Raw genomic sequence first — 13,323 nt, forward strand, 5'->3', positions numbered from 1 at the left:
TTATTCCCTAGGAGGAACGCCAACGAACGAAAGGTGACAAAGGCGATGGTGACCCAGATTCATCATGCGGAGGTATCCCAGATATGCCGATTACAAGTATCCATGAAGCAGAAACTATTGTGGAACCTACAGATGAGCAACCTGTCGATCAAGGGGTCAGTAATATTAAGCAACTTTGCAATGGTTGACCTTTCTCATATTTGTCAATTTAGCTGGATTATTAGAATACAGTACCTCTAATATTACTTAATATAAACTTCGTTATTTCAAAATTTTTAATTATGTAGGCACATGAATAATTGGTTGTTTCAACATTTTTAGTGTTCAAAATCTTTTGATTAAACATTGTTTAAGGACAGGAACACAGTCGCATATCTTGCACTGGATTTCCATGATAGTGCTGAACTAAGTTTTTACCCACACTGTTATTGTACCCAGAGGGAGGTTTGTTTGTTGAATTTAAATGGCTCGGGTTATTTGTTCCTATGCATACACAAACCTTTCATCCTTTGAATAGGAAGGCCCATTCATTGGTTGGATGGAAAAAGTCCCCTAGAACCAAACTGGAAGGTTCTTTTCTTCCCTATAGATATCATCCTTCCTGGTCCTGTATGGAAGCAAGGAAATAGACTCTGACAACCTTTTAATAGCTAATCAAGAAATGTAAAAGTCATTAGAGCTCCCACCAGTATTAGCTGAAAAGGAAGCTAGTACTGCACTGTTCTAGCACCAGGTAAACCTATCTCCCCAACAGGGAGATGGTGTCTGCAGTGTAAAACGAAGCACATGAAAAGAAATTTTTAGTAAGACACTGACTCATTCTTGTCCTTGCTAGGAGGATGGAGGAGATGCTATTTGGCAGACATTGTCTGCAAGACATGTGCTCCTTGCTTATAAATCACCTAGTATCAGATGTCTAACGTCTCCTCCCGACTTATGCCGAATGTGTCACCTCAGACAAGATACATACCAAGTCCCATTAGGGAGCTGGGAGTATTACACAGCTACTGAAGAGCAACCTAAGGACCAGGGAAAAGGGATCCAAGGGTACTTAAGGACTGAGGAAAATGGATCCAAGGATATGTGGACGTCTGTAAAGTACAGTCAAAAGTAGTCAAACACATTGAGTCCTGCCTTCAGCTTTGAATACACCAACAGGTAAACCAGAAGGCGACTTATAGGGGTAGGCTTCAATTCTTGCTTGAGATGGCAGAGGTATGCACTCGTTAAAGTTGCATCTATAAGTAAACCGCCTGAAGGAACAGTGTCTTGTCACTTTCTTCTTCTTGCTGGGCTAATGAGAAGTCTTCAACACTCACACCTGAGGTGTTGGGTCTTCAAGCTGTAATGCGTGACACCAGACTACTTTGTATCAACCTACACAGCAAAATATGATCAAGGTCTTGTGGAACAAATATTCAACACTGGCTGGTACTGGATCTTCATCGTAAAGTCTGTGAGACGAAGAAGGGGGGCAGAATCCCCGAGTCTCAACTATTACAGATACAGAGAAGATAAAGTCTATAAGGAAAAATACCTATAATGCCCTCCTGAGGTTAGCAGTAGGCATGTTCATCAGTGGCCATTGGACAAAGACCATCCCACCTCGGATCCTATGTCCCAGGATAGGCAAGACTGCTCAAAGTTCCCTAGGAGCATTGACCAATCCCCTGAGGAGGAAGGATCCACACAATACCTTTGAGCCTCTTCTCCAATTCTCTTGCTGAAGCAGAACACCACCAACAAACAAAAGGTCTAAAAGGCAATGGGGACCCAGATTCATCATGTGGAGTTATCCCAGATATGCCAGTTACAAGTATCATTAAAACAGAAACTATCATTGGCCCTACAGATGAGTAACTTGACGATCAAGGGGCCAGTATATTTGGTAACTTTGTGCTGGTTTTCCTTCCTCATATTTGTCAATGAAAATGAATTAGGTGAATACAGTACCTCTAATATAACAGTATTTTAGGCACGATAAGTTGGTTGTTTCAATGTTTGTAGTATTCAGGTTCTTCTGATTTATCATTGTAAGAATAGGAACATGTGTATGGATCTTGTATTTTCCTTATGATATTTAACCAAGGGTTTTTTTTCCAAACTCAGATAGTCTCCAAGGGAGAGGTTTGTTTATTGCCTATCGTGTATGGCACATTGCAAACAGTACCAACAGTTGTTTACAGCATCCCTTTGGCCCCAACATATGTGCAATGCATTGACTCTGGGATGGATATGCTCCTGGTATGAGAACTAAGTGAGAAAGTACTATGATTCTTTCCCGAGTGGAACATTCTTGGTACCACTCTTATCTCTCCCATGAGGAGAGAAATGGTAGGAGTCACATATACTCAACTCTTATCGATTAGTCTTCCTGCACTTTGATGATATTGTCTCTCGATACTACCACACTATCTCCCAGGGGAGAGAAATGGTAGGAGTCACGTTTTCTCAACTCCTATCGATTAGTCTTCCTGCACTTTGATGATATTGTCTCTCGACACTACCACACTATCTCCCAGGGGAGAGATATGGTAGGAGTCACGTTTTCTCAACTCCTATCGATCAGTCTAACTGAACTTCTTTGATGATATCGTCTCTTGATACTTTCTTGAGGTATCCCTCCTCTTCTTAGGACACTCCAGCCAGTCTGCGAATGGAATGGGGTGATCCCCCAAAGAAAAAGAGACGAACGAACGAATGTCCGGTGACTGAACTGTTTCTGGCTCCGGTGCTTTCAGAGGATAAAGGCTGTAGGAGCTGTATTGCGCAAGTGCCTGTCCTTGGATGGGAAGAAAACTTTGTCACAACCTTGCAAACATGATATGGCATCTCATTGCTTGTACGAGTGCCAAAATTGGATCTGAGAAGTCGCCTGTTCCAATCCCTATCGTGCAAACAAGTTGGAAGCCACTGGTATCTCGGAAAATCTCCTAGTGAGGGAAGATCTCATGTCCTGGACTTTTTTAAATGTAGGAAAATCTAGGTCGCATAACAGTCTCTGCACGTCGGATCTTTAGTGTTAAAAGATCTCTGGGCTGGAGTGCTGGGAAGGAACAGGTATCAGGTGACTTCGCTTACCCAAAGAATAAGGTATACTGTACAGTAGCTCCAATTGTTTGGTTCCTTCCAGATCGCATGGTTCCTGATTATGATTATTGTTCACAATTACCAATCTTATGGTTCCTGATTGTGATTATTGTTCACAATTACCAATCTTTTGGTTCCTGATTGTGATTATTGTTCACAATTACCAATCTTTTGGTTCCTGATTGTGATTCTCCTTCACGATTATCAATCTTATGGTTCCTGATCAAGGCCTGCAGCATATTCAGTGGAAACAACAATCATGGAGAACAAGTGTGAGAAAACCTGTCCTGCAGGGAATGTTCTCATGAAGACAAAACCTGAAAGGTAAAATCACAATGAAACCTTAGCACTCACCGAGGGAAGATATAGCCCGTACAAGAAATATGAATGATCATAGTTTCCTCTTCCGCTGGTATCATAAACTGGAAAAGTTTGAATAAAGTAGATGCCCAAAACTTCTGTGACCCAAAACTCACTGAGGGACAGGCATGAAGGGTGCAATCGCAAGGTGTCAGTAAGCACATAGAAGACGGATCATGTAGGGACTGGTTGCACCAATACCACTCAAGTGGTAACAGAGCACTTGGAGACTGGTGGCTTGGAATGTACCGTGCGGCGACCAGGATCGTGGAGATCATGTGGTCTACGATTGTTTATGTTGCGATATGAATACCCATAGTGAGTACCCAGACACCTCCCCAGAATTAAGTGTGCTGATGTTTCTTTCCACTATGGACAACTCTGTCCTCAGCTCTGAAAGTTGGCACCAGGTACCACACTGTCTATCCCGCATGGAAAGAAACGGTAAGACTAAAAGGCACACATATGAAACTCCTATCTATCAGACTTTCAAGACTTCTTCAACATCTTCATGTTCTTCTCCTAGATATAGTAAAGACTTCAACGAAGATGAGCCAGGGGAGAAGGAAGAACTTGAAGTTCATCTTCTACAGTACTTGTGCTGGCTGATACTGATGCTGTCCCAGGGAAGGAGCTACAACAGCACAACCAATGATTGGTCTTTAGTGACTTTCTAGGATCAGGAAGACACTAAAGGAAAGAAGAACAATGGTACCCTTCCTCTCACACTGGGTCGGCTGTAGTCTCTTCCTCTGATGGAGCACCAGCGATATCTAAGGATAACAAACTTCTTTAGGTTCACAACATCGTCGTTGTAAGGCCACACACACACACGAGGGATAGCTAGCAACAGGTATGCCACCCTACAGGAACAAGTATATTGGATAACGGCAAGTAGTACCAAAATCTGTCCCTCGATTATAGTTGTCAGGAAACACTGTATATCCTTAGCTTCTTTCAACAATATCTTGCAAACACTGCTATCTGCCAGAGTATTTATTCAATCTGAAAGAAAAAGCCAATGATTAAAACAGCCAGTTAAGGATACTGAGAAGTACTTCTGTACTGTCCGGTAGCCAACATCAAAGTTAGGTTTGCTCTACTTGTCAGGTGAACAGGCACTAACCACTACCCGATAGGCAAGTATATTTACGATGTTAAAAGTTTAAACAGCTGTATCTAGCTAACCTGAAGTCGTACTCCTATTAAAGGACGATAGTTTGTACTTTATTTTTGTATGAACTAATAGCATTTTAAGAAGACAAAAATAGGAAAATATGAGGACAATAAAACCATACTGTATTGAATAAAAGTCATCATCAATTTAAAATCATGTTTATTGAGAATATCGGTAGTAGTATCTGCAAAACATAATACGGGTTAGGAACTGACACCATAGAGTAAATATGATTGATAGATTGTGACTAGACAATAGTATGCGTAGGCCATGAACAAATATACTTAAAGATTAAATATAATTTGAGTGTTATCCTTGGAATTATTAATAAGATGATATAAAATATTGGTAGTAACAGCCCTGAAATATATACTACACTTGGATAATCGTACCCACATAATATGCACCTCCCACTCATACATATCAAGTATGGAGGGCTGGATATATATTGATGGATTTAAAATGATTCCTGTTACCTTAATAATAGTTGTACATAATTTACTAAACCTACCTAATAATCCAAAGTGAACAGTAGGTGAGAGATGAGTGGGAGTGAGGCTTGCCTTGGGCTTCCTGTAATCTTTCCCCGCTCAGTCAGACACCTGCCAACTTGGTTTCCTGGTTACTCTGCGAGGGCATGAGGCAGGTGGTGTGGAGGGTAATGTAGGAACCCCATTGCATCCGGGTGATAAATGACTGGCTCTTGGCAGTACCAACGTAGGGGTGTTTCTTGTTGGTTGTGCCTCTTGTGACCTTGATAGGGGTAGCTTCATTGGTGTTTGGTTTTGTGACGGCACATTTGAGGGTGGTATTTAGCCTTTGAGGGGTTAGTTATGGGTGCTTGCAACTATAGTTGAACATTGTGTAGAGGTGGGAGCAGGCATGGTAATGTTGGTTGATAGAAGGACGAATGCACAAGTTTCTCCGGTTCTGCATAGTTACCCTGAAAGAGTCATCGATTCTGATGCAGTACTTGTCATGGTCCAAATCCTCGGTGATTGTGCCAGTTTTATCCTAGTGCTTTGGATGATAGCTTGCACCATTCTGAATGAGGCATTTGTCACCCACACGTCATGGACGAGCAGGCCGAGAATGGGCATCAAGGGACTTCTTTATAAGACGTACTAATTCTGAAGTGCCTTGGCAGTGTTTCAGCCTAAAAAGTCATGTGTTCATGATCTCATTGAGGGTGCAACCTCTTAAAATCTCAATCAGCGGTTTGTGGTCTATCGCAGCAATCAAATTATTACAATCATGGGTGGCTCTCCTTCAATTGCTGCGTATCTTAATTCTGCAATAGAAAGGAAACAGAAGCCTGCAAGAACAATGCGCTATCCACTGGTACAACAATTCAGAGTCTATGTAGAGCAGGTGCAGTGTTTCTATAGTAGAAAGTATCCGATGCCTTTTGTCGACCATTCAGCTCTAAGGCATGTCATCTTGGATACGTGAAAGGTCTTCACACCCACCTTGATTGCTTCGATGATGGCACTTTTCATGGCTTGGAATGCTTCTTCAAGCATGGGGGTCTAGAAGAACTTATATTTTTCGCAGAGGAATGGTTTGAACAGTCTCTCAGTTGGGTAATATTGACTTGGTTCACTAGACCAAACCAGCTGCAAATATCGGTTGTAGAATTTGGATTAAGGAACTCTCAGGTGGCGTTGAGGAACTTGGCTTGTGGTTCAATGGAGGTGTCAGTCATGCGGAAACCAGCAAAATCCACTTTACGCTGTTCAAACTGAAATTTGGTGAGGTTCAGTACGATACCTGCGTCTCCAACAGTCTACAGGTAGTTTAGTGCTCCACCAACGGTCTTTTAGATTCTCATTGTAAATGATGGTGTCATCAACACATCTTTCTTTACGCACAAAGTCAGACAGGATGGCATCAAGTCATCGGTTGTAGCCATCGCCAGATGAAAGAAATCATTGGGGGCCTCTAATGTAGTGCCATCAGCCAAATGGGGTAATGAAAGTAGTCAGATGCCAGTCAGATTCATGCAGAGGAGCAGGGTGGTACCCATTATAAGCATCTGTAACTGTTTTTCACATATTTCCAAATATGGGCCGTGCCAGACAAAAGGGTGACTGTGCTGCAAATGTTTCTCGCTTACAGATTTTATTCAATGGGGGGAAGGTCCACTGTCCTGAATGGGGGTACCGTCGTGTTTCCGCGTGACTACCATCCTGTGTGTTTTCGTGTAACTACCATCCTGTGGCACCATGTTGCAGGTTCACCATAGGCGACTCTCTATAACACCCAATACCTCGTCATGGTGTATGTCGTCATGCATTTTCTCTTGCCAATGTACAGAAATAGGTGTGGCAGTGTGGAAGGCTCAAGGAATGGCTCCTTCTCGGTGTATTTCCACTGGAGGACCGTCCATAACTGTTAATGGGTGGTGGGGATATATGTTGAATGTTGTTGATGCATGCCGGTTAATCGGACAATTGTTCATCTTTACTTTGTTCTCAACATTGCATTGGAATGGGAGCGCATCTGTTGACCTTAGGGCAGGTCGGCGTGCAGGGCACGTACAGTTGTCATTTTCCTTAGAACTCTTCCCGCATCCCTCATTCATTGTCCTGATATTGCTGACTGACATTCCTGGTCTATTTTCGCTTGGTCGTTAATATTTAGTTCCACCAATGGTCAAGAAGTTGGGAGGTAGGATTCCAAGGGTAAGGAGGCATTCATGTGATAGGTAGAACTGGTGGATATCACTAGTGATGTATATCATTGCCCGGCACGATTTGACTTCATCCTGAGTGTCCTGTCCTTCGAGGATACAAAAAAAAAAGGACTGTCGATTTGGATTTGGGACCTGTTGGCAGCCTACAATTTTAGTGATACTGGGTGAAGATTGTCTTGGGGGAAAACCCATGCAATAAGAACTGAAGGAGGGACCATACGTCAGACGGAGCTCCACTGTCTGATATTGCTTCCACGAATGCAGGCGAGTGGGGTGCGCCATGGTGACAGGGGCCAGTGTAGTCTATACTAAATCTCAGTTTCGCAGTCAGCTGTCTGGTTACCCAAGTGCGGTGCCACTCACCGGATGAAAATAGGTGGTATTGAAGGATCACTGGCTGGACAGGAAACATTCTTACACTGCTTGTAGGGTATATGATTCCCTCCGTGAGCATTTTCTGTGAATAAGAGGAATTTTCTGCCACAATCAGGGCAGGGTGCTGGTTTTGTTCTATCGACAGGCGGTGGTGGCTAGTGTTTCAAATTCTTCTGCTCATTGTCGTGTGTCTGCTGATGCGTGATTCTCCTTGAATGATGATATGGCAGAGTTGCTGGGAAGGTGAGTGTGTTTCTAGCCCTCTACAAAAGCGACGATCCCGTTAATGGATTTGCGTTGCATATCTTCAACACTCAGGACTTTATGGCAGATATCAATGCCAGCAACTCCCTACAAGAGCACATCTCGGATGGCTTCGTCTGTATAATCTACGAGGTAGTCTTCACCGCATGTGCATCTGTGTGAAACCTTGAACTCACAAGTTTCCACTTTCCCACAGACTCTGGCAGCAAATGACAGAAATTAACTCCTCTGCATTTTGATTCATAAAGTCTGCCCGCTTAACTCCAAGGGATACCAGAATGATGGCCAAAGACTTCATTCATTGTCTTAGGACCTCATCAATAAGTAGTGTTGTAATACTGGGGTTAACTTGTATAAGGGTACCACCAAGAGACTTGGTAGCACACTGGAAGAGTTGGATTGTTGCTGTGGCTGTGTCAATTCCTGATCCACAGTAGAAGTTGTTCCAACGTTGCTCAAACGTGTTCCATGTTGCACTGTCCACACCCATGTCAATAGTGTTCACTCCAGCTTCGGGCCCTTAGGGCCAGTGGCGGTGCTTGCGTTGTTGCCAGTGCAGGGCTGATGAGCAAGATTATGGTTATTAAGGTGGGCAATAACGACTGCATTGCTTCTATCTACGGTCTTGAAGTCGCAGCCAGGGAAGCTGCATTCGAGGACCACCATCTTTCCAGGTTGATCTAGTCTAGGCTTGACCATTATGTGGAGGACTCAGTTCTGCCTCGCTGGCCACTGAAACTGCCACCAACATGAAGAAAACTTGTCATCAATTTGCAATCATGTTTATTGATAGCGTCAGTGGCAGTATCTGCAAAACATAATAGTGCTTAGGAACCAACATTAAAAAAGTAAATATGATTGATGGATTGTGACTTAATACTAGACAATGGTATACATAGGCTATTAACAATATACATAAAGATTATAATATGGGTGTTATCCTTGGAATTATTAATAAAATAATATAAAACATGGGCAGCAACAGCCCTGAAATATATACTGCACATGGATAACCGTACCCACATGATAAGCACAATCTACTCACATATTAAATATGGAGGGCTGGATATATATTGATGGATTTGATATGATCCCCGATACCTTAATAATAGTTGTACATAGTTTACTAAACCTACCTAATGATCTAAAGTGAGCAGTAGGTGAGAGTTGAGCAGGAGTGAGGCTTGCCTTGGGCTTCATGTAAACAATACTTTCTCTGTTCAGTCTTAACAACTCATTATCAATACAGTGTTATGGTATCATAACTCTTCACGTATCATCTCCATGTCAAATGTTTAAACATCAGATTTTCTGTATGGAATTAGATGCAAAATTATTTCTTGGTCTTCAAATGTCCCTTCATCCAATTACAACCACATCTACTGCTCTTTTTAATCAGTTGGGACTCATCCTTTCTCAACACAAATCCTAATACAATATTACCACTATTCTGTACACCCACCCTGAATAGAGTCATGTAATAGTAAGGTTATAAAGTGAAAGTTTTAATGTAATCCAGCCTATTTTTAATATATACTTATTCCTTTCAAATTGAAAGATTAATATAGTTTCATTTTATATTAACAGGATGCTGTAACAAATATATGCCAGGCAGCTGACAGACATTTGGTACAACTTGTTGAATGGGCTAAACATATTCCACATTTTACTGACCTCCCAGTCGAAGACCAAGTCGTCCTGTTGAAAGCGGGTAAGACTAATAAATGTTGTAATTAGTTTAACAAATACTCTTAATAAATGTAATTAGTCTAACAAATACTCTTATTTTTGCCAAGTCTATAAATTTTTTGTAATACAGTATTATACAGTATATATATCTAATTTTTAACAGAAATTCTACAGTTAGAAAAATGAGAATTGATAATTTGATATTGCTATGTTATTTACTCATTACTTTTTTGACAGGTTGGAATGAACTACTCATTGCAGCTTTCTCACACAGAAGTATGGGTGTCAAGGATGGCATTGTTCTGGCAACTGGATTAGTGGTAAGGCTTCATTTAATGTTATGTTTTGGTCCTGTTAAAGATCATTGTATCTGATATCTTGATTCCAGGTGTTTCTTAAATGACGTTAGTCTGCGTCAGTTTGGAAGACCAATGAAGTTATTAGAATTGTGTAAACGCTTGCTAATACACTAATAAAGTTGATGTGATAGAATTATCTTTTTATTTGAAGCTTTTAGTACTAGAGTTTTCCAGTTTCTTTAAGGTCACTTGTGTTCTATTTTCAAGATTACTGAAATTAGTATGAGTAATTGAAATCACATCTTTGAAAAATTAAATTACATTACTCTATATAACCTATCATACTAGCATACTCTATTATATATAACCTATCATACTAGCATACTCTATTAACTGCGTTACCATATACTTATTCTATAAGGTCTTCAATGTTGTGAGATTACACTGTACTTCAGTCTTTTTAAATCTTTGTTTTGTTTATCAAAACTAGGTGCATAGGAGTAGTGCACATCAAGCTGGTGTTGGTGCGATCTTTGACCGTGTTTTGTCAGAACTTATAGCAAAAATGAAAGAAATGAAGATGGACAAGACAGAGCTAGGATGTTTACGATCTATCGTCTTATTTAATCCTGGTAAGTTTGTATATGACCTTTTGGGGGCTAAAAATAATGAAAGATTTTATTCAAGTTTCAAATCATTGCCCCTTTGAGCACCATTGGACGTAATTTACGTCAACTATTTTGGCTCATTTTTGTCAAGTAATTTCCAGTTTTTTATTTATGTATATGAGTATTTTACAAAATTTATAACATTATATATCAGTGGAAAGTAAATTCATTCAGCCCTGCAATAATAAATATTGTAAAGTCCTATCTTGGATAAGTTTTGTACTAAGATGAGAGTTAAGTAACTTGTCCAAGAAAAAAGGGCCTATGGATTGAGTACTAAATCATTTAGAAGGATTTAGGACTCGAAGGGTTCAAGTTATTACCAGTTTTGAATGAAGAAATTTTTATGATAACAGCTTAGTTTATGCAAGGCATAACATCTAAGAGAGTCTTGAATATAGGAAATTTTGTGATACCAGCTTAGCTTATGCAATGCATAGCTGTATAACTTTCAAGAGAGTTCTGAATGTAGAAAATGTTGTGATGTCAGCTCAGCTTACACTATGCATAAGCTGAGCACAAGATATTTTGAAATTTGATAGGATGCTACTCATGGTTTTACATATTGTACATTATATTCCAACCTACAATTGAAATTATATTGATTCCTGGCAATATAAGTTCAGGAACTAATTGATAAATAGTATTCACTACTCTAATCATTATTTCCATGATAATCAAAAGGATTTGGTATTATTTTATGGAGAATGGCTTTGTTTGCAAAATTTGTCAAAAAATGGACTGAAACAAGTCCCTAAATAGATGCTCAACGGTACTTAACCCTTTTACCCCCAAAGGACGTACTGGTATGTTCCACAAAACACATCCCTTTACCCCCATGGACGTACCGGTACGTCCTTGCAAAAAAACTGTTATTTACAATTTTTTTTTTTGCATATTTTTGATAATTTTTTTAGAAACTTCAGGCATTTTCCAAGAGAATGAGACCAACCTGACCTCTCTATGACGAAAATCAAGGCTTTTAGAGCAATTTAAAAAAAAAATATACTGCAAAATGTGCTTGAAAAAAAAAATAACCCCTGGGGGTTAAGGGTTGGAAAGTTCCAAATAGCCTAGGGATAAAAGGGTTCAAGGCAGTGTTAGTGGTTGGACTACCTGACTATGAAAGTACAATGTAAAGTGAAAAAAAATAATAATTTGAGTATTTCAGAATATGCATCCCTGATTTTTTTCCTATGATGAAGTAATACACAAACTATATTGGTTCTAACTTTCTGAAAACGGGACTGTTTTGTCATCATTAAGTATTCCTTTATGAATACTTTATTATATATTCTTATCATTACCATTTGGAAGCATGTTCATGGAAGGAATCCTTATGAAAATAATTTCAAATGTTAGAATTTGAGGGTATTACAATTCACAGAAGAGGAGGAAGCAGTGAAAAAAAATTGAAAGTAGCATCGTTATTTCTTCTCCTACAACAATAAACCTGCTGGCATACCTATAAAATAGCTCTTAGCACAGACACCCTAGAACTGTTTCTCAAAAGGTAATGACTTCCTCAAACTGCAAAGAATAGCCTGATTACACATAATATTGGGAGCTTTTACCTCTTCTTCTCTTGAAGCATTATATTTTGCTGCACAGTATGTTATATGTACTTCAATTCGATCGCCATTAGCTTTTTGTTGGTCTCAATAACCACCAACTCCTTTCAAGTTCTCAGCAGAAGGGAAGCCCACGAAGGCTTTAGGGTTGTCCATACTCTGTTGACTTACCTTCTGATCAGGCACGTTGCAAGAGGAGATCGTTTGCTATAGGTGGAATACTCATCGCAATGTGTGGATTTACGCACAAGGGATTCTTCCAAGTCAGAAGCAATTGTGCTAAGTTAATCGTGAGCTCGATCCAAAGAGCAGGCATGCGAATAGGAGACCGTTCCCTTGCCAAAAGGTATGTGCAAACGAGAGCAGAAAGGCGCGTGTTGAGAGGTGAGCGCTAGTGAACAGAAGTGCTCAATATCACGAGCACATGCATGCGATGAGGTTCAAGTTCCACTGAAGAGTTTGCATTAGTTGGAGTGTGTGCATGTTCCAATGGGCATGCACACTCACACACAGGTGAGAGAGATCCAAGAGGAGAATAAGAATAAGAGTGCATGCGCACGACATGCAGCACGTATGAAGAGAGACTACTACTTTCCTATAAGATGATTTCTTTCCTCTGTGCTGAAGTGATTCTTCCTCTGAGGAAGAAACATCCTTTGTCTTGTGGAGGCAATCTAAGGTAGGTGATGGTCTATCAGATGAAGGTGAAGCTGGTTAAGGGTCCGAGAGGCAAACTAGGGCAAAAGCCTCCTTCCTTGAAGGTGATGGTGTCTCTAAAGGCGAGGATAGTTGGTCAGCTATTCTTCCAGGAGATAGCAATACTGATTGAGGAGAGCCAGTTTTGTAAAGGTCTCCATCTGGAAGGAATATCTCCCAGCCTTAAGGACGGCCTCAACGTCTTTAGGGCATCATCACTGGCTGCATCATCTGAAAATGTTATCTTACCAGGTTGACCGCAAGGAGAAGCGATATCTTACCAGGCAAAACAGATACAGCACTCCTATCTCACTCTGGGCTTGCCCAAGGGTTAAATCATTGTCATGTTCCCTCGTTGCATTCCCCCAGAGGAGGGCAACTGAGAAGGATAAGAAGCCAGGGTTCCAAAGGAGAAAGAAGAAAACCAGAAGATTTTTTC

The 13,323-nt window shown here is 40.5% G+C and overlaps 1 protein-coding gene across 5 annotated transcripts in view; it reads left to right on the top strand.

Moving 5' to 3' along the window:
• Window positions 1-13,323, top strand: part of LOC137647124 (retinoic acid receptor RXR-alpha-B-like) — a 382,209-nt gene that overhangs the window by 365,226 nt on the left and 3,660 nt on the right. For all 5 annotated transcript variants that reach the window (XM_068380375.1, XM_068380371.1, XM_068380373.1 and 2 more), the window contains 4 exons: window positions 12-155; window positions 9,549-9,672; window positions 9,888-9,970; window positions 10,440-10,581. In XM_068380375.1, the coding sequence (XP_068236476.1) occupies window positions 12-155; window positions 9,549-9,672; window positions 9,888-9,970; window positions 10,440-10,581 (493 nt within the window). The remainder of the gene's footprint in view (window positions 1-11; window positions 156-9,548; window positions 9,673-9,887; window positions 9,971-10,439; window positions 10,582-13,323) is intronic.

The sequence above is a fragment of the Palaemon carinicauda genome, chromosome 9 (assembly GCF_036898095.1).
Source record: "Palaemon carinicauda isolate YSFRI2023 chromosome 9, ASM3689809v2, whole genome shotgun sequence".
Classification (NCBI taxonomy): domain Eukaryota; kingdom Metazoa; phylum Arthropoda; class Malacostraca; order Decapoda; family Palaemonidae; genus Palaemon; species Palaemon carinicauda.